A 19,293-nucleotide genomic window follows, 5' to 3' on the forward strand; every position below is an offset into this window, starting at 1 on the left:
CCCAAGTCTCAGGCTTGCAATATAAATGCATTGCCCTCTCAGCCATCTCCCATGCTATGAGTGATTACTGCTTAACGTTCAAGAATGTGGCCCCACAGGTTGGACAGGGTCCTGATGTAGAGTAAAAAGCTTCAGTTGCTCACAGTGGCTCAAACGAGCCATCTTTATCAGTTCCCTTATAGTCCCACTGTAATCTTCATAGCTCTATCCACAGGTCCCTAGAAACTTATGGAATAAAGGAGGCTGTGTAGATGCTGACCTCATATAATGACAAATAGAAGGCAACTGGCAAATGTTTTCAACGAATGAACTCTAAAAAATACCTTACAGAAAGGAAAAAGGACTAATATGTATATTGTAAAACAGGATTCTGTGCAGCATTGAAGACAAGTATAGGCTGATTGAGATGTTGGCTTCTGTGTATGTGTTGGTGATTTCCAGGTTGAAGCCTAGCTGAGTTCAAGTAACCTGTAGACATGTTGTGGCAAACCATGATATCCCCCTGATGTACGTAGTGCAGCCTTACAGCTAGCCACCAGGAGCCTTCAATTTATTAAAATACAGAATGAGCTGACATGAATACCAATACAGTTTATACATTTTGTTATTGAAGTTCTTTTTTTTGTTTTTATTTTTTCAAGACAGGGTTTCTCCATGTAGTTTTTGTGCCTGTCCTGGATCTTGCTCTGTAGACCAGGCTGGACTCAAACGCAAAGGGATTTGCCTGGCTCTGCCTCCCGCTGTGCTGGGATTAAAGGGGTATGCCATCTCCACCTGGCCACTTTGAAGTTCTTATTGTTGGAATACCTTGTGGCTGATCCTTTCCCCAGCATTTGGCTTTCTGATCCCTTTCCTTATGATATGTTTCCCAGTCTTTTTATTTTCCTCATGAGACTTGTACATTGGGGGGATTTAGTCTCTCAAGATTTTAGTATTGAAGATTCCTGGATTGTGATGGTGGGGATTTCTTAGCCTTTTCATCTTTAGAGATTGTAGCCTTTGTGGGATTAGAGAATTTTGGAATAGAACCACAGTTTTCCATATGTTTCTAAACAAGGTCATATCCTAGGTTTGGGGGTTAAGACCTGTACACGTGAGTGTCAGAAAACAGAATTCCGCTAATAACAATGAGATATCCTGATGGCATGGAGCATTCCTGCATCATAGCACCTGGGAGATGTGGTCAGGAGGATCATAAGTTCAGTCCTTCTTTGGTAGATAGTGTGTTCCATGCCACCCTTGCCTACATGAGAGCTTTTCTAAAGACAACAAAATGAAAAAAATCACACACACCAAGTAAAATCAAAGGTTCAATTTTTGATGCCCATTGTGGCATATGTGTTCAATCCAACATTAAAATGCACTTGTTCTCAACCTGTGGGTCTCAACTGCTTTGGAGGCCAAGCGACCCGTACACAGACATCCTATATCCTGCAATAAGCTATTTATATTACAATTCATCAAAGTATCAAAATTACAATTATGAAGATGCAACAAAAATAATTTTATGTTTGGCTGTCCCCACAACATGAGTAATTGCAATAGCAAGTTAGTGTATTATGAGTAAGATAGAGAATCAGTGTTCAAGCAGTTTAGGCAGAAGAATCCAAATCACAGTGCTAGTGGGGACACATGCCCTAATCCTGTGTAATCAAACCAACAATAATGTTTGTCAAGAAATATACAGGTGGACAATAAGACTATCTCAGAAAGACCTTTTTAGGGTGAAAAATCAAGCTCATTAATCTGGCCACGTTTTTCTTCCATAAGTTCTTGTAATCATAAGAACATTTACAGGGATACATATGTAAAAATTTTTAAGGACAAATCACACAAGAACTTCTTTGTAACATAAAGTATATCAGAAAAACCATGCTGATTCCACAAACTGGGATTCAGAAGGAAGACTTGTTCTACATTCTGTAAGAAAATGTTAATTCTCATAGACATGAAGTATCAAATATTGATGAAATCCCATTGGATCTCAGAGAGCAAGGTGTTTATTGTTCCAACCTGTAGTTTATTGCCTCTCATAGGTAAACACTGCAATTCAAGTGACATGACTGGTTTGACAATGTTGTGAAATCATGGATGGAAAAGGGTCACCTGAAGAAAACAGTCAGCCCCACACAGGAAAATATTACATTTTCTTTCACGTGAAATCAAGGAACAATGAGGAATCAGAATAAAATATGAACTACTAAGTGTAGGAAAAGAAAAAAAGAGAAGGAGAGGGGTACATAGATTAGATTATGAAGGGTAAATATGACACAAGCACATAATACACCGGTATGAAAGTATCACAATGCAACACCTTAGTTTGCATTATAAATATAAGTTTTAAGTAAAAGTGATTAAAAGTTGTCAGCACAGCCCTTTAGCCCATTTGTTTCATTTTACTACCATGACTGTCTCCATGACTCCAGCTCCTACATTCCATGTCTGTATCATCCATTTTCTAGAAGGTTCATCAGAATACCTTCATTATGTAATATTATGTTCTTTACGTATATTCATATCCTTTTTCCTGAGTGGTTATATTAATAACATACCTAATTTGTGATAACTTTTCCTAGGAGTTAATTTCTCTTTTTTGTACAAAGAAGAACACAGTTTTGTCTGGGGTCCTCAGGTCTCCTAGAGGATGCACACCCCAATAACCCAGAATTCCCATTGATCAGCTAGTAGCTCCATCCTCTCCTGGATGAGGGGAAACAAGTTCACAGATGTAACTTCATGAGGAGACCTTCAAGTTCTTACTTTAGTGCCATTTTTAATTTATTCATTTTTTTATTTAATAATTTATTTTTCCAGCCTTATCACAGATTTTCTCCATATCTCCTCTCCTCCCAGTCCTTTCCCCCAAACTCCCCTCTCCCTCCCAATCCACTTCTCCTCCTTTTTTCTCTTCCAGAAAGCTTTAGTGCGATTCTGAAGAAACATTGATATATTGTTTTCTAAATGACAACATAAAACCATGAGTACCATCATCAAGTCTGCTTAGAGGGTCTGTATCTACACTTTTAAATTTGTTCATTTTAATATCTCATTTGTAGTTTTACTTCCACATGTACATTTCACAAAAAGCATAGTTTTCCTTATTGTTGTTTGTATGGAGCTGAATCTTGTTTTAAATCTCTTCTGATATACTTTTCAGACTCTGGTCTAATGCATTATCTGTGAGCTTTCTATGCATATTACAGAAATTATGACTTGGTCCTCCAGTTCCAGAACATCCGAGAATTTTATTTTCATTTTGTTGTTTATTCTGGTGGGTAGTTTGTCTTATCTTATTACTGTGTCTTATTTCCTTAAAATACAATTTGGAAGTATACATGCTATAAAAAGGAAGGTTGATAAATGCTACAGGTAGTCTTGGCTTAGATTTTTCACGAGAAGGCTTAGTTTGCTTTTGGCATTTGTGATTATTGGAGAAATGTGAAAGGTGCTAAGAAATGAGATAATGTCATCACATAGATATAAATATTCTGGGTTTGACAAGGCAACTGTGGTTACATGGTGTAATGCTATTTCTGGTAGAAAATGCATAGTAAGTTCTTTGTGTGGCATATACTGTAAACCATACTAGGTATGAATCCTAGGAAACTGCATTTGAGGCAAGCATTCTGCCTCCAGAATGTCCCCACAGCCAAAACCAGTTTTATCTAGCATGGGAATATGAGTAAAACTGGATGGGAAAACTCTTATTAACTTTTCCAATTTTCCAATGGGCTTGAAATCATCTCATACCTTAATATCTTTTAAAATTCAACTATATAGAAAAAATAATAAATCTTCTCTCTTTTTTGTTCCATACAAAATACTGAAATACTGCTACAAATTTATAGGAAGCGTTTTCAAAAGGAGGAATGGTATAAAAGCTTTCTGGAAGACACACACACACACACACACACATACACACACACACACACACACACACACACACACACACACACACTACTCCATATCCTAGAAAGCAGCAAAGGCATATGAATCTAGAAACAAGGGAAAGCATTCAATAGATGTGTTATTTCTCTTTTTTGTTACTGTGGCAAAATGCCCAACAAAGGCAACTCAAATAAGGAAAGGTTTGTTCACAACACATTCTGAAGGCACAGTCCATCATGGGAAGGGAGTAGCAGTGAGGGCAGAGGGAGTTGTGATGAGAGAGCATAAGGTGTATGTTAAAGCTGAGTTTACAGTCAGCAAGAGGGATGAGTGTTTGTACTCAGTTTTGTTTTTTCCTTTGTCCCATTTAATTATGACTTTACATCAGCCTGTGGGATGGTATCACCCAGATCTAGAGTGAGTCTTCTGCCCTCAGTTGGAGCACTCTGAAACACCCTTACAGTCATATCAACAGTGAAGTGTAATGATAAGAGGTCCATATTACCCAGGGGAGACCTTGCCTTGGAGGAGGTGAGGATGTGGGGTGGATTGGGGGGGAGTCCTGGGGGTGGGAGGGGGAGGATGGGGGAATCTGTGGCTGATATGTGAAATTAAGTTAATTATAAAATAAAAAAATACATAAGAAATCTTTAAAAAAGAAGTCCATATTACCAATTTTTAAATTGGGTTGTTTGGTATTTTGATGTGTAGTTTCTTGAATTCTTTATATATTTTGGAGATCAGTCCTCTGTTAGATGTGGGGTTGGTGAAGATCTTTTCCCATTCTGTAGGCTGTCGTTTTGTGTTATTTACATTGTCCTTTGCCTTATAGAAGCTTCTCAGTTTCAGGAGGTCCCATTTATTAATAGCTGCTCCCAGTCTGTGCTACTGGTCATACATTTAAGAAGTGGTCTCCTGTGCAAATGAGTTCAAGACTACTTCTTACTTTCTCTTCTATCAGGTTCAGTGTAACTGGATTTATGTTGAGGTCTTTGATTCACTTGGACTTGAGCTTTGTGCATGGACACAGGCATCAATCTATTTGCAGTATTCTACATGTTGACATGCACTTACGTTAGCACCATTTGTTAAAGATGCATTTTTTTTCCATTGTACAGTTTTGGCTACTTTGTCAAAACTCAGGTGTTCATAGGTATGTGAATTAATATCACGGTCTTCAATTTGATTTCATTAATAAAATAGTCGGTTTTTATGCCAGTACCAAGCTGTTTTTATTACTCCAGTTATACAGTAGAGCTTGAAGTCAGGGATGGTGATGTCTCCCGAGGTTGCTTTATTGTATAGGATTGTTTTCGCTATCCTAGGATTTTTGGTTTTCCATATGAAGTTGAGTATTGTTCTTTCCAAGTCTGTGAAAAATTGTGTTGAGATTTTGATGGGGATTGCATTGAATCTGTAGATTGCTTTTGGTAAGATTGTCATTTATACTATGTTAATCCTAGATATTCATGAGTGTGAGAGATCTTTCCATTTTCTGATATCTTCTTCAACTTCTTTCTTCAGACCCTTAAAGTTCTTGTCATACAGGTCTTTAACTTGCTTAGTTAGTGTTACCTCAAGGTATATTTATTATTTGTGGCTATTATAAAGAGTGATGTTTCTTTGATTTCTTTCTCAGTCTGTTTATCATTTGTATATAGGAGAGACACTTATTTTTTTAAGTTAATCTTATATCCTGTCACATTACTGAAAGTGTTTATCAGCTGTAGGATTTTCCTGGTAGAATTTTTGGGATCACTTATGTATACTGTCATATCATCTGAAAATAGTGAAAGTTTGGTTTCTTCCTTTCCAATCTGTATCTCCTTGATCTCCTTTTGTTGTCTTATTGCTCCAGCTAGAACTTCAACTACTATATTGAATAAATACAGGAAGAGTGGACAGCCTTGTGTTTTTCCTGATTTCATTTGATGTTGGCTATCAGCTTGCAATAAATTGCCTTTATTATGTTTAGGTGCATTCCTTGTATTCCTGATCTCTCTATGACCTTATCATGAAGAGTTGTTGGATTTTGTCAAAGGCTATTTCAGTGTCTAATGAGATGATCATGTGTTTTTTTTTTTGTTTTCAGTTTGTGTGATGTATTTATCGCATTGACAGATTTTCATATGTTGAACCATCCTTGCATCTCTGGGATGAAGCCTACTTGGTCATGGTGGATAATTGTTTTGATGTGTTCTTGGAGTCTGTTTACCAATATTTTATTGAATATTTTTGCATCAATGTTTATGAATGAGATTGCTCTGTAATTGTCTTTCTTTGTTGCATCTTTGTGTGGTTTGTGTGTCAGGCTAACTGTAACAAAAAAAGTTTAGTAATGTTCCTTCTGTGTAGCTGGAGAATTTCTCTCCAGCTCCCGCCACCAAGTCCTGCCAGTTCCAGAGCCCACTTATAAAATAAACACACAGACTCTTACATTATTTAAACTGCTTGGCCATTAGCTCAGGCCTGTTATTGTCTAGCTCTTACTTTTATATTTAGCCCATTTCTATTAATCTTTACTTTGCCACATGGCTCATGGCTTACTGGTACCTTACATCTTCCTTGTCCTGATGTCGGCTGGCAGTGTCTCTCTCCCAGCCTTCCACTTCCCAGAATTCTTTTCCTTGTCCCGCCTATACTTCCTGCCTAGCCAATGGCCAATCAGTGATTTATTTACTGACCAATCAGCAACACACTTGACATACAGACCATCCCACAGCACTTCCCCTTTTCTTTTCTTAAAAAGGAAGGTTTTAACTTTAACATAGTAAAATTACATATAACAAAACAATTATCAAGCAAGAATTACAGTTACAGTATTAAAGAAGAGATCCTATCTATCTTATATTTGTAAGTTTAAGGTTTTATATCTAACTTATCTTTTATTATAACTAAGGAAAATTGTAAGTATCCAGTCTTTAACCACATCAAAGACCTCAGAAGGATATATTACTACCTGAGAAATGGAGAAGGATATAAGCAACTTTTAGGAGTCTTGTAGGGTAGACAGAGACAGCTGGCAGCCTGGACAGTCATTCAAAGTTCTCTTGTAAAGTTGGGGCATCTGTCTTTAGCCCACAGGCCTAGAGTCTCTTATTCACTTTTCTCTGTGTCTTGTAGAATGTCTGGCAGATTTCTCTGCAAAGCAGGAACCTGAAGGACCATTTTGTCAAGCAAAGTTCAGTGGTCACCTTTCTATGGGTCCTGCATGTCCAGTTGATCAGACAGTCCAGGCAAGAACAGTTTCTTGCCCAAATGGCTATTTTTGTCAAGGTGAAGATAAACTCCATATGGAGTGTCTTCGATGCCCATCCTCCTCTCTGAAGTAAACCGGTGCCGTCAGGAGCAGACATGTCTCACTGTCCAAAAAGTCTAAATTTTTAAAACATTTTAAATGCCATATTCTGTAGGTCTTTGAAGTGTTTGAAGACTACCTATCTATCTGAAATATATCTATGTATACCTAGAAGACTTAACTAACATGGCTACAAATATTATCATAGATGACTAACTATTAATCTATTTTTTAATTATCCATTACAATTTTAAATGAGTTACATAAACATAATACCTCAAACAAGAATAGAAATATATATACAGTATAACAAAATTAAGTTTAAACTTGTATCAATAAACTAAAATCTATACCGATGTAAAACATTTTAAACAAGTTGTTACTCTTTAAAAGTAGGTTCATTAATCTACCCTTTCATCCTATCATATCTAAACTATCCCCTTTTTTTCTTTAGAAAGAGATTGTATTTATAATCAACCTGCTTTAAATAAAAATATTGGTTTTTGTCTGTCCCACACCAGAGGGCTCTTCTGATTTGGGACATAAGAATCTCTTAACCATTTTTTTTTTTTTTGAGCAATATGTCTGGGTTTAGAGGGGGAGTGAGCCAATTCCATCTCTAAAGCCAGCTTGGTATATTTGGGAATTTGGGCGTAGCTTCTCTTACTACTTCCTGCTGGAGGGGGGCGCTGTATCTTCTGGAGACAGAAAGAAAATTTTAGGATCATGGAGTAGTCCCTGAGGCTGTATCGTCTGAGCCAGTTGCCTTGAAACCATTCTGGATGTTGGATCATCTGGGCCATGGTGTCATTGGAGACCTTTCAGGGGGTCTTGGCTGGTCAAACCTGATGTATCTTAATCTGGAACAAATCCATAGTCTCTGGCTTTCTGTGGAAACAAAAGCAGAGACTCTTTTCCAAAGCAACATATCCTTATATCCAAATTTTGAAGTCAAGGTACCTTTAAAATATACATATTGGCATAACCCAACAGCTTTTACAATCAAATGTTTTTCTGCAGTTAAAAATCCCAAAGACAACACAATCCAGATTCTCTGTGTAATATCCATTTTTACGTGGCTTATTTTTTATACTACCTTTACTGTCTCTTTAATGACTTTATTTTTTAAAACTATGTATTTGTTTCTATAACTCTATATATCACCTTTTCTGTCTCTTTCAAGCCTACGTATCTTTTACACACATTGTAAACTATTACATCTGAATCTGTCTTATTGTGAATCTCTTGCCTTAAACTGCAGCAGCTGTGGCTGCTGGCTCCGCCCACCTCAGCTTCCCAACATGGCTACATTTACCGCCAGCTCTGGGAGCTATCGTGGGTCTATGCTTTTATCCAAGCAGCGTGTAGCCCAAAAGCCTCTTTTTTTGTTTTGTACCTGCAAAGGCTAAATCCACCACACAGTTTAATGTGCTACTTGCAGAGGCCTCATTCCCACCATACTGCAGGTCGAGAGCGCACGCTAGGAACCCGCCAGTAGCTCAAACCGGCAGCTGCCGCTTATTTGAGAGAGACAATTAGGAAGCTGTTTTTAGGTCCATTTTAGAATCTTTTTTCTAAGTTTTTAGGTGGAAACTCTTGCCACCACGTTGGACGCCATTTGTTGCTGGAGAATTTCTCTCCAGCTCCCGCCACCAAGTCCCGCCAGTTCCAGAGCCCACTTATAAAATAAACACACAGACTCTTACATTATTTAAACTGCTTGGCCATTAGCTCAGGCCTGTTATTGTCTAGCTCTTACTCTTATATTTAGCCCATTTCTATTAATCTTTACTTTGCCACATGGCTCATGGCTTACTGGTACCTTACATCTTCCTTGTCCTGATGTCGGCTGGCAGTGTCTCTCTCCCAGCCTTCCACTTCCCAGAATTCTTTTCCTTGTCCCGCCTATACTTCCTGCCTAGCCAATGGCCAATCAGTGATTTATTTACTGACCAATCAGCAACACACTTGACATACAGACCATCCCACAGCACTTCTGTTTCTATTGTGTGGGACAATTTGAAGAGTATTGGTATTAGCTCTTCTTTGAAATTGTGGTAGAATTCTGAACTGAAACCATCTGGTCCTGGGCTTTTTTTTTGGGGGGGGGAGACTTTTAATGACTGTTTCTATTTACTTAGGGGTTATAGGTCTATTTAAATTGTTTATCTAGTCTTGATTTAATTTTAGTATGTTGTTAACTATCCAGAAAATTGTACATTTCTTTTAGATTTTTCAATTTTATGGAGTACAGGTTTTTGAAGTATGACATGATGATTCTTTGGCGTTCTTCATTGTCTTTTGTTATGTCTGCCTTTTCATTTCTGATTTTGTTAATTTGGATGTTCTCTCTCTGTTTTTTGGTTAATTTGTATAAGGGCTTATTTAGCTTGTTGATTTTCTCAAAGAACCAACTCTTTGTTTCATTGATTCATTGTATTGTTATTTTTATTTCTTTTTTTTTAGTTCATCATGCTGTTTAATCTAGCACATTGCCTAGAAAGGCTTGTACAAATACTCCTCCAGCATGTCTCCTAGAGACCATTTCACCCACTGCTCTGTTTGGCCGCTAGCCTCTCGTCCCTCTCTTCAGCAATGGTGAGGCGGATTCCTTTTCCTCGGGGAAGAGAAATCCATGGTTTGTTGCCCTTGTCAATAACAAAAATGTTGGAAAGCCGGGTGGCAAAGCTGTTGCCATTGGCATCTTTCACATGACCCACATCAAAAGAGCCGGTATGTCTTTCTCTGTTTGTGATCACACCAATTCTTCCCAAGTTAGCACCTCCAGTCACCATACACAGGTTACCGGTGTCGAACTTGATGAAGTCGGTTATTTTGCCTGTATCCAAATCAATCTGAATGGTGTCATTCACCTTGATGAGGGGATCAGGGTAGTGAATAGTGAGAGCATCATGGGTCACCAGATATGGGATTCTTTTTGTGCCCACAAAGATCTTTCTCACTTTGCATAACTTGTACTTGGCCTCCTCAGGTGTTATACGATGAACAGCAAATCGACCCTTGGTGTCATAGGTCAGACGGAAGTTCTCTCCAGTCTTGTCAATGGTGATGACATTCACAAACCCAGCAGGGTAGGTTATATCAGTCCTGACTTTGCCATCAATCTTAATGAAGCGCTGCATGCAAATCTTTTTCACTTCATCTCTAGTCAGGGCAATCTTAAGTCTGTTGCTTAGAAAAATGATCAGAGGCAGACATTCCCTCAACTTGTGAGAGCCAGTGGATGGACGAGAAGCAAATACGCCGGTCAATTTATCCAGCATCCAATGTTTTGGAGCTGCTACATGCTTCAGATGTTTCTTGGGACCAAGAGCCATGGCTGTGCTGGGAACGGAAAGAGCGTTATCTTTATATCTATTATATTGATTTTAGCCCCCAATTTGATTATTGCCTGGCATCTATTCCTTTCACATGTTAATAGGCACCTCAACAATTTTTTGAGTGTCTTTAGGGCAAAATAATATTGAGATGTTGAAGTATCTAGAATGCTGGGTGACAGGGAAAGGCTCTCCAGGGGCAAGATCATGCCACTTGCTTGTACTTTAACAGCAACAAAGCCCTTTTCATTCTGCATGATTCTCTGCCATACCCTTTGTGCTCCAAGGAAAGACAGAAAAGTTTCAGTCCTGATTCCTAATTGCTCTCTCTCTCTCTCTCTCTCTCTCTCTCTCTCTCTCTCTCTCTCACACACACACACACACACACACACACACATACACATTTTGTTTTCTGACAGGAATTCAGGACCAAGGTGTTTAAAAGTTCCTTAAGACCCTTGTGGAGATGCTGTCATGTGTCTAGTGTTGAGCTGGGAATCACCTCTCCTCTGGGATAGAGCACCAGGAGATCATGAACATTTAAATAAGGGAGAATATCTCATCACAGTTATAGCAGAGTCTCACTCTCACGGTGATGCACACCATCGTGCTACCATCCAGCACTGAGGTGGGTGACCAGAACTAAAGACATTAGAAAGCACTCCTCGGAGACGCCATGCACATCTTCTTGAAATCACCTTACTTTCTTCACTAGTGCCCCTCTTTTTCTTAGTTGTACTTAATATCTACATTAAGAATTATTTCAACCGCTCTGCTGAAAGGAAGGAAGATGAGAGGGGAGGAAGGAAGTAGGAAAGAAAAGAAGGAAGGAGGGAAAAAAAGAAAGAGGGAAGGAGGGATGACAAACACATACAGTAATAGATAGAAACAAAGTTGATTAAAAAAACGAGACATGGTAGGGGAAAGGGACTCTGGTATTGGTTTTGAAAGTGGGAACTTGAAAAGGCTTTTGGATAAAATTGGAGCTATTTTCAAGTCAAGGAAAAGTAGATGGTCTCTAATTCTCCCTAGGATGTGTAAACCCTTTTTTTCCAAAAGCTGTTACCAAGTTTCTCTTATCACTGATATCACCTCCTTCCATGCTTCTATCGCTGTGGGATGGTCTGTATGTCAAGTGTGTTGCTGATTGGTCAGTAAATAAATCACTGATTGGCCATTGGCTAGGCAGGAAGTATAGGCGGGACAAGGAGAAGAATTCTGGGAAGTGGAAGGCTGAGTGAGAGAGACACTGCCAGCCCCCACCATGACAAGCTGCATGTGAAGATCCCGGTAAGCCACAAGGCATGTGGCAAGGTATAGATTTATAGAAATGGATTAATTTAAGATATAAGAACAGTTAGCAAGAAGCCTGCCACGGCCATACAGTTTGTAAGCAATATAAGTCTCTGTGTTTATTTGGTTGGGTCTGAGTGGCTGTGGGACTGGTGGGTGAGAGAGATTTGTCCTGACCGTGGGCCAGGCAGGAAAACTCAAGCTACATCTATCTATACTTAGTCAGCCTCTGTCTTTGTCTCTGCCTCCATCTCCATCTCCCTCACCCTTTCTCTATCTCTTTCTGAATGTCTCCTCCAAATTTTCAGTTTTATGTTTTGTTTTGGTTTGATTTGGGTTTTGATTTTTCATGTTAAGGTTTTCTTTCTTTCTTTTTTATGTTTGTAGCTGTGAGCTTATTTTAATTTTTTATTAAGAAATATTTTATTCATTTGACATACTGACCGCAGACCTCCCTCTCTTCCCTCCTCCTGCCCCCTCAGTCCTCACCCCCAACCAATACCCAAGTCCTTCCTTGTACAAGGTCAAAAGCAAGACAGTTATGTAGTTTGATCTGCTTAAGGGGCCCGCTGGCAGTAGGAAAGGATCCATCCCTGGTGCATGAGCTGCCTTTTTGGAGCACATTACCTATGTTGGGACACTTTGGACAGCCTTGATGTTGTGGTGGGGGGTTGGAGGTGGGGAGGGAGTGTTGGATCTGTCACAACTAAAGATAGGGTTTCTTTGTGTAGCCCTGGCTGTCCTAGAACTGTCTTTGTAGACCAGGTTGTCCTCAAAACTGTCATTATTATATGGCATAATTTACACTGAAAGCATAATCTTTTTAATTTAGCTTAGATTTTTATTATCATATATAGTATTAGCTTTCATTATGACATTTTCAAACAAGTTTATTTTTGATTCTCCTCTTCTCTTCTGCTCCTCCAATATCCTCTGAACCCTCTACATATTCCTTAGAATCCTTTTCACTTTAATGACACAAATTCCCTGTTTCCCCTCCTCTTCATTCTCCAATAGTTCCCTTTTCCTCATCTTTTGATCTCCTTTCTGGTTGCATAGCACATAACCACTTTTCTATGTAGTTCCAGAAAATTTCATGATTTCATTTTCCTTTACAGATGAACAAAATTCTAGAGAGTATAGATACCACAGTTCTAGTATCTGCAGATGAACATCTAGGATGGACATCATTTCCTTACTATTGTGAGTACTGTAGCAGCTTATGTGGATGTGCAAGCATCTCTTTGGTAGGACATAGAGACCTTTGGGTGTATGCCCAGAAATTACATAGCTGTGTTATATTGTAGTCCTATTTTAATTTTATTGAAAAATCTTTGTATTTATCTCTATACTGAACACAGTACTTTACCCTCCTACAAATATAGAGTGAGGATTCCTTTTCCACATCATCAGCATTAGTTGTTGTCTCTTCTCTTGTTAATCTTTTGAGGGGTACAATGGAGTCTCTAAGTATTTGTAGTTTGCATTTCTCTGGTAGCCAAGTGTGTTGAATACTTTTTTCTCTTTCAAAAATTATTCATTTTACATACCAACCACAGATCCTGCTCTCATCCCTCCTTCTGCTGCCCTCATCCTCCCCTCCTCATCTACCTACCCCATCCCCTTCTCCAAAAAGATAAGACCTCCTATTCTGTTTCAACTGAATGTACCAGGCTTTGCTGAATATTTTCAAAAAGCATTTACTTGGTAAATGTGTGGTTTTTCTTTAAAGAAATTCTTGTCCATTTCATTAACCTGTTTGTTGACTAGAAAGTTTGTGGAGTGACTGTTTAATCTTTATTTTCCTTTATACATTCTATGTTTTAAGCCACTGAGTGAAATACAAAAGTCAATGATTTTCTTCCATTCTGTAGGTTATATCTCCACTTAGCTAGCTGGTAGTAACCTTTAATGTGCAGAAAGCATTTAAATTTCTGCAATTCCTTGCATTTATTCTTGGTGCATTTCCTGCACTCATTAGCCTTGTTGCCTCTACCTATATCTTATATTACTAACATTTTTTTCTCTGAGAGTTTTAGTATTTCAGCTTTTGAGTAATTTATCACTATTTTTTTTTTCTGCAGGGTGAGGGGATATAGACATAGGCCCATTGTTTTACAGGTGGATATCAGTTTACACATACTCATGCTGGGTCAGCATGTCTGACAACTAACTGAGTCACACCAAACATTCAAGAAAGAAGTGACTGTGTCTTTCTGAGATTCTTCATGAGAACAGCTGAGACTTAGCAGGGTAATGGTAGGGAATACCAGATCTCTCATTTATCACTCTTGCTCAACACTAGTCATTCCCTGTGTGGCTTTGTATCCGCTCATGTCCCCAGATCCTTGAACAGCATTTGCCATTAAGAACAACAAAAGTTGATGACACAACACATTGGAGATCCAATGGATCTTGATAGTTATTTTCTAATTTTGTAGAAGAATAACAACACTAAATTTATAGCTTCTACATTTTACTTATCTATGCATTCTACACTAAGGTTCTTTTCCTCCATATGCTCAGCAGCTTTATCTCTTACATTTATTTATGTTTACCTCTTTCAATTATACTTGTTTATACAGTATGTGATGATCTGTCATTTGAAACATCAACGTGTATCCCCTCATTGTATTTCCTTAATTACTGGTGATGATGAGCCTCATTTTGAAGCAAGCTGGATATATCTGAAATGATTTTAGGAATTTTAACAAAGTCTGGAACCCATTTTTGTTTCTTTTATATTTTAGTTTTTTTCAAGCTTAGTTTCAAATATTCATTTTATGGTAGAGTGAGCAGTCATTGATTAAGAGTACATACTACTGTTAACTTGAATGTGAGTTCAGTTCCTAGCTCCTACCAGTGGCTCACAACTGTCTACAAATCCAGCTGTAGAAGATGCCAAGTCTCTGGTCTCTGTTGTCGCTCACACTCATTTGGGGGCTCCCAACACACATATAATTAAAACAAGACAAATCTTAAAATGAAATATTCTTTAAATATTATGAATATTTAGTCAATCATTGTAAATACGATTTTCAGTGTTTTCTGTTGTTTCTCTGGGTGAAATTTGAAATCTGTTTCATGTGAGTTTCAGGAATAATAGCACGTTTTAAAAATTTGTTCTTTGAAATTAACCCAAAATCATTTTGTTTAGTAAAAAACAATGAATACATTAATATTCTAATTAATTCATTTACTTTAGATTTTTAAGAATGGGTTTCTCTATGTGTGGAGTTCACTCTCTTGGAACTGCCTCTATAGACTGGATTAGCTGCAAATTTATAGATCTGTCTGCCTCTGTCTCTTGAGTCCTAAAATTAAAGGTGCTACCATCATGTCCAGGGAAAACATACATCTTTAGTAAACATATTAATATTTCCCCTTACAATAACAGAGAAAATCTCCTTTTATAAAGAAAACACTTTTTAACATTCTTTTTCAATGAGATAGCTATGTAAATCCAATAAAGTGGTGAATGTTGTATTTAAGCTAACTTCATGAAATAATGTACACTCATAATGTATTTCTAGAGTCTATTGCCTGGGATACCTTTATTTACCTTTTTCATAGGAATGAAAATGGCTCCTGCAAACTTGGCAATGGGAATTTTCCTCTTCTCTCAGATTACAGTGGGCATGCTTGGCAATTCCTCAATACTATTTTACTATGTCATTTTGATATTCACTGGAAAGCATTTAATGCCCAAAGACCTGATCCTAGAGCACTTGACTTTTGCCAACTGCTTGTCTCTCATCACAAAAGGCATTCCACAGACAATGGCACACTTTGGATTCAAGGATTTCCTGGATGACATTGGATGTAAATTGATAATGTATGTTTATCGAGTAATGAGAGGGATGTCCCTGTATGTCATGTGCCTATTGAGTAGCTTCCAAGCAATCACAATCAGCCCCAGCAACTCCAGGTGGCACAAGTTTAAACACAGAGCCACCAAGTACATTGGTCCCTCCTGCTCTCTCAGCTGGCTTGTGCAAATGCTGTTAAACATCTTGACTCCAGCAAGAGTATTAGGCCCCGTTTACAGGAAAAATATGACTAACTTGGTGAGAAATGGATACTGCTCATGGTTTGTTTCCGGCAGTGTGGCAGTTGCACTGTATATGTTCTTACTGTGCTTCTCTGATGGCCTGTGTCTGGGTCTCATGGCCTGCTCGAGTGTCTCCATGGTGAGTCTCCTCTACCGACATAAGAGACAAGTCAAGCATATCCACAGTGCTCACCACTTTCTGAAAGTCTCACCTGAGGACAGAGCCATCCAAACTATCCTCATCCTGGTGTGCACATTTGCCATCTCTTACTCGGTGTCATCCATTCGGCTTGTCTTTAGGAACTCCTCCAAAGGTCCAATGCCATGGGGAGTAAGTGTATTTCTATATCTAGAAATTTGCTTTCCCATAGTTTGCCCCTTGGTTCTCATCAGCAATATCAAGTCTATTTCTATCCTGTTTTTACCCTGCTGTGGTAAGAGTTAGCTCCCTCCAAGTCTGACATGAGCCCTGTTTGTTTGTTTTTTCATATATATTGGCATATTTTTTTCTTATCTTTTGTGTAATGCTAAGACTGCAATTTGAAGATATTGAGCATCATGTACCTGTTTCCTATGTCAGATGGTCTGATCAATGTCATTTTATTATAGCATTTTCTTACAGAATTTTCTATTCAATAATGAGAATTGTTCATACACATGGAATCATCATATTATACAAATTACTAGGTGACAATTGGCAAAGTATAGGTCAACATGAAAAAATATGTATGGGAGTCCTGATCTTATCTGAAGTATCAGGAACAGATTTTCAGTTCTTATGGGTGTGGATGAGGTGTTTTTATTTTGCATGCATGTGTATTTTTTCCAACATGTTTGTCTATGTACCACTGCAAACCTGCAGAGGTTCAGAAGAGGGTGTTCAACCATTAAGGACTGGAGTTACAGGTGATTTTGAGCCACCATTGAGTGCTGGACATAGAGCCTGTGTCCTCTGGAAGAGCAACCAGTGCTCTTAAGCACCAAGCCATCTCTCCAGCCCTGAGAAGCTTCATTACATTTTTTTTTATTTTGTGTAGCTGTGTGTGCCTCAGCACATGTATGTTACCATGTGAATCCTGCTGCCCACAGAGGCAAGAGAGCATGCTGGATAATCTGGAAGTTGAATTACAGGTAGTAGGAGTCATTCAATGTGATTGGTGGAAACTAAACTCAGTTCCTCTAGAAATTCACTAAATGCTCTTTAACCACTGAACCAGCTCTCCAGCTCCATACTGTTTTTTTTTCTTCTCATATGCCGAAACTATAATCCTTCAAGTATCATCATCACTAGCCTGAAAATGTTGTAGAAAAATGGAGCGAACAGAATTCACCTTAAGAAAATTAGCCTCAGAAATGCAAATATTACATTTTCTTTCATGTGAAGTCAAGGAACAAAAAGGAGTCAGAGTGAAATATGAACTACTGAGAAGAGGAAAAGAACCAGAGAGCAGGAAACAGGGACACAGTCGAGACAGTAAAGAATGAATTGGACACTGTAGTGGGTAACCATTCCAGCTTTGATCTGGAAGTTCCAACCTCCATTGAGACTTCAGCAACTGTCACACCAACGAGGCGGGGCCAAGGGAGGCGCCTGGGGACCCGAGAGCTGGATCAGCAGAGACGCTCTCCGTTCCAGGATCAAGCAGAGCTCCAGAGAAAGAATCTTTCTCTCTAAGGTCTCATGGTTATCCTTTAACGCAGATTCCAGAGATAGAATCTTTTTCTGCAAGCCTTCATTGTTAGTTTTGAAAGCCTGTAAATCCTGGTTAGCAGATTCCAGAGAGAGAATCTTTTTCTCTAAGGTCCCATTGCTATCCATTAAAGCAGATTCCAGAGATAGAATCTTTTTCTGTAAGCCTTCATTGCTCTCGCTTAAAGCCTGTATCAGTCCCAATAATGACTCATCTTTGTTCTTGTTTTTAAACCAGTGTTTGAACACTGTGTGGATTATTACAATGAATGCCAAAATGGTACAGGCCAGATATGCCTTAGGAAGATCGTATATTTCCAGGAAGATGTCATTCATCATACAGGCAAAAAGGTTTTCAAATTCTTGTGAGGTAATGTTGTCAGCCATATTACAAGAATTACTCAAAATTTGTTAGTCAATTTTAAGGTGTGAAATTATCAGGTACTTTTACTTACCTTTCCTGGTTTTGGGGGGTGTAGTAGCACTTTTCAGCCAGCAGGTGGCGATGGTACAGCTCCAAAGCAGGGCCTGCTGGTGATCTTGGCTGACTGCAGCTCGCTGGAGTCAAGATGGCGGGAGCTGGAGCCGGCACTCAGGAAGCGGGGGAGTGCCTCTTTCGCTGGTTTCGAGGCTAAGCTAGGGAGCTGAGACAGGACTAGCTGCTCCCTTTTTCGGGAATGGATCCGTGTAGGTGTTCCCTGGTTATATGGAACTTTGCAGGCGGGTTTAGGTACCCGCAAGCCGGGGAGGAGGCTGAGGGCAGGAGCCACCCAGGCCTTTGGAATTTGCCCCACGTTGGGCACCAGATATTGGTGAAATTATTAAGGCCACGCCACGTAGTTAAAAGGAGATTTATTTAATGGCGTAACTTACAAATTAAGGGATAAGTAGGTCGCGGGGTCTGGGGAAGGTGTATCACAGTCCAGCGGTGTTCTCTGGAGCTCTGCTTTGTCCACCTCCACCATCCAGGGTCCTGGAACGGAGAGCTTCTCTGCCAATCCAGCTCTCGGGTCCCCAGGCGCCTCCCTTGGCCCCGCCTTGTAGGCGTGACAGTTGCTGAAGTCTCAATGGAGGTTGGAACTTCCAGATCAAAGCTGGAATGGTTACCCACTACAGGACACAAACAACTAATGCACATGTGTGAAAATATCATGATGCAATCTATTGCTCTGTACAATTAAGACATGCTTTAAAATAAAAAAATAATTAAAGCCTGTCTCCACCACCCTGTGTCACATTTGGTTCATTTTATTCACATGACTATCTCCATGACCCTAGCTGCTCCATGCCATGTCCTGTACATCCATTTTCTAGAAGGTTCATGAAAATGTTTTATTTGTGTATAATTCTATTTGTTACTCAAACTCATTTCTTCATGAAAATATTCCTCTAACCTCCAGCTTTTCCCTGTGGAGTAAAATTAATAATATACTTTATTTATACTAATTTTCCTTGGAGAAAATTTCTCTTTTTCTGCAAAGAAAAGATGGGTATAGCCCGGGTCTTCTGGTCCCTAGAGAATGTACAATCACCCAAGTCCTTCTCACTGGGGGATAAAAGCTTCATCTTCTCATGGCGTGGGGGCACTACATGTGAACACATGGAAAAAATAAAAAATAAATAAAAATAAAAAAACAAAACAAAACAAGCCAGGCGGTGGTGGTGCATGCCTTTAATTTCAGCACTCGGGAGGCAGAGGCAGGCAGTTCTTTGTGAGTTCAAGGCCAGCCTGGTC

General features: G+C 39.0%; 2 protein-coding genes across 2 annotated transcripts; one reads left to right on the forward strand and one right to left on the reverse strand.

Annotated features, from left to right (window-relative positions):
- Positions 1 to 9,665: 9,665 nt before the first annotated feature.
- Positions 9,666 to 10,524, reverse strand: LOC131902759 (small ribosomal subunit protein eS4, X isoform-like). Its single transcript, XM_059253736.1, has one exon. It carries the CDS (start codon positions 10,522 to 10,524, stop codon positions 9,733 to 9,735), a length of 792 nt encoding a protein of 263 aa, XP_059109719.1. The 3' UTR covers positions 9,666 to 9,732.
- A 4,835-nt stretch (positions 10,525 to 15,359) lies between these two features.
- Positions 15,360 to 16,313, forward strand: LOC131902760 (vomeronasal type-1 receptor 4-like). The gene has a single exon (XM_059253737.1). It carries the CDS (start codon positions 15,393 to 15,395, stop codon positions 16,311 to 16,313), a length of 921 nt encoding a protein of 306 aa, XP_059109720.1. The 5' UTR covers positions 15,360 to 15,392.
- The last annotated feature ends 2,980 nt before the right edge of the window (positions 16,314 to 19,293 follow it).

The sequence above is a fragment of the Peromyscus eremicus genome, chromosome 1 (genome assembly GCF_949786415.1).
Source record: "Peromyscus eremicus chromosome 1, PerEre_H2_v1, whole genome shotgun sequence".
Lineage (NCBI taxonomy): Eukaryota > Metazoa > Chordata > Mammalia > Rodentia > Cricetidae > Peromyscus > Peromyscus eremicus.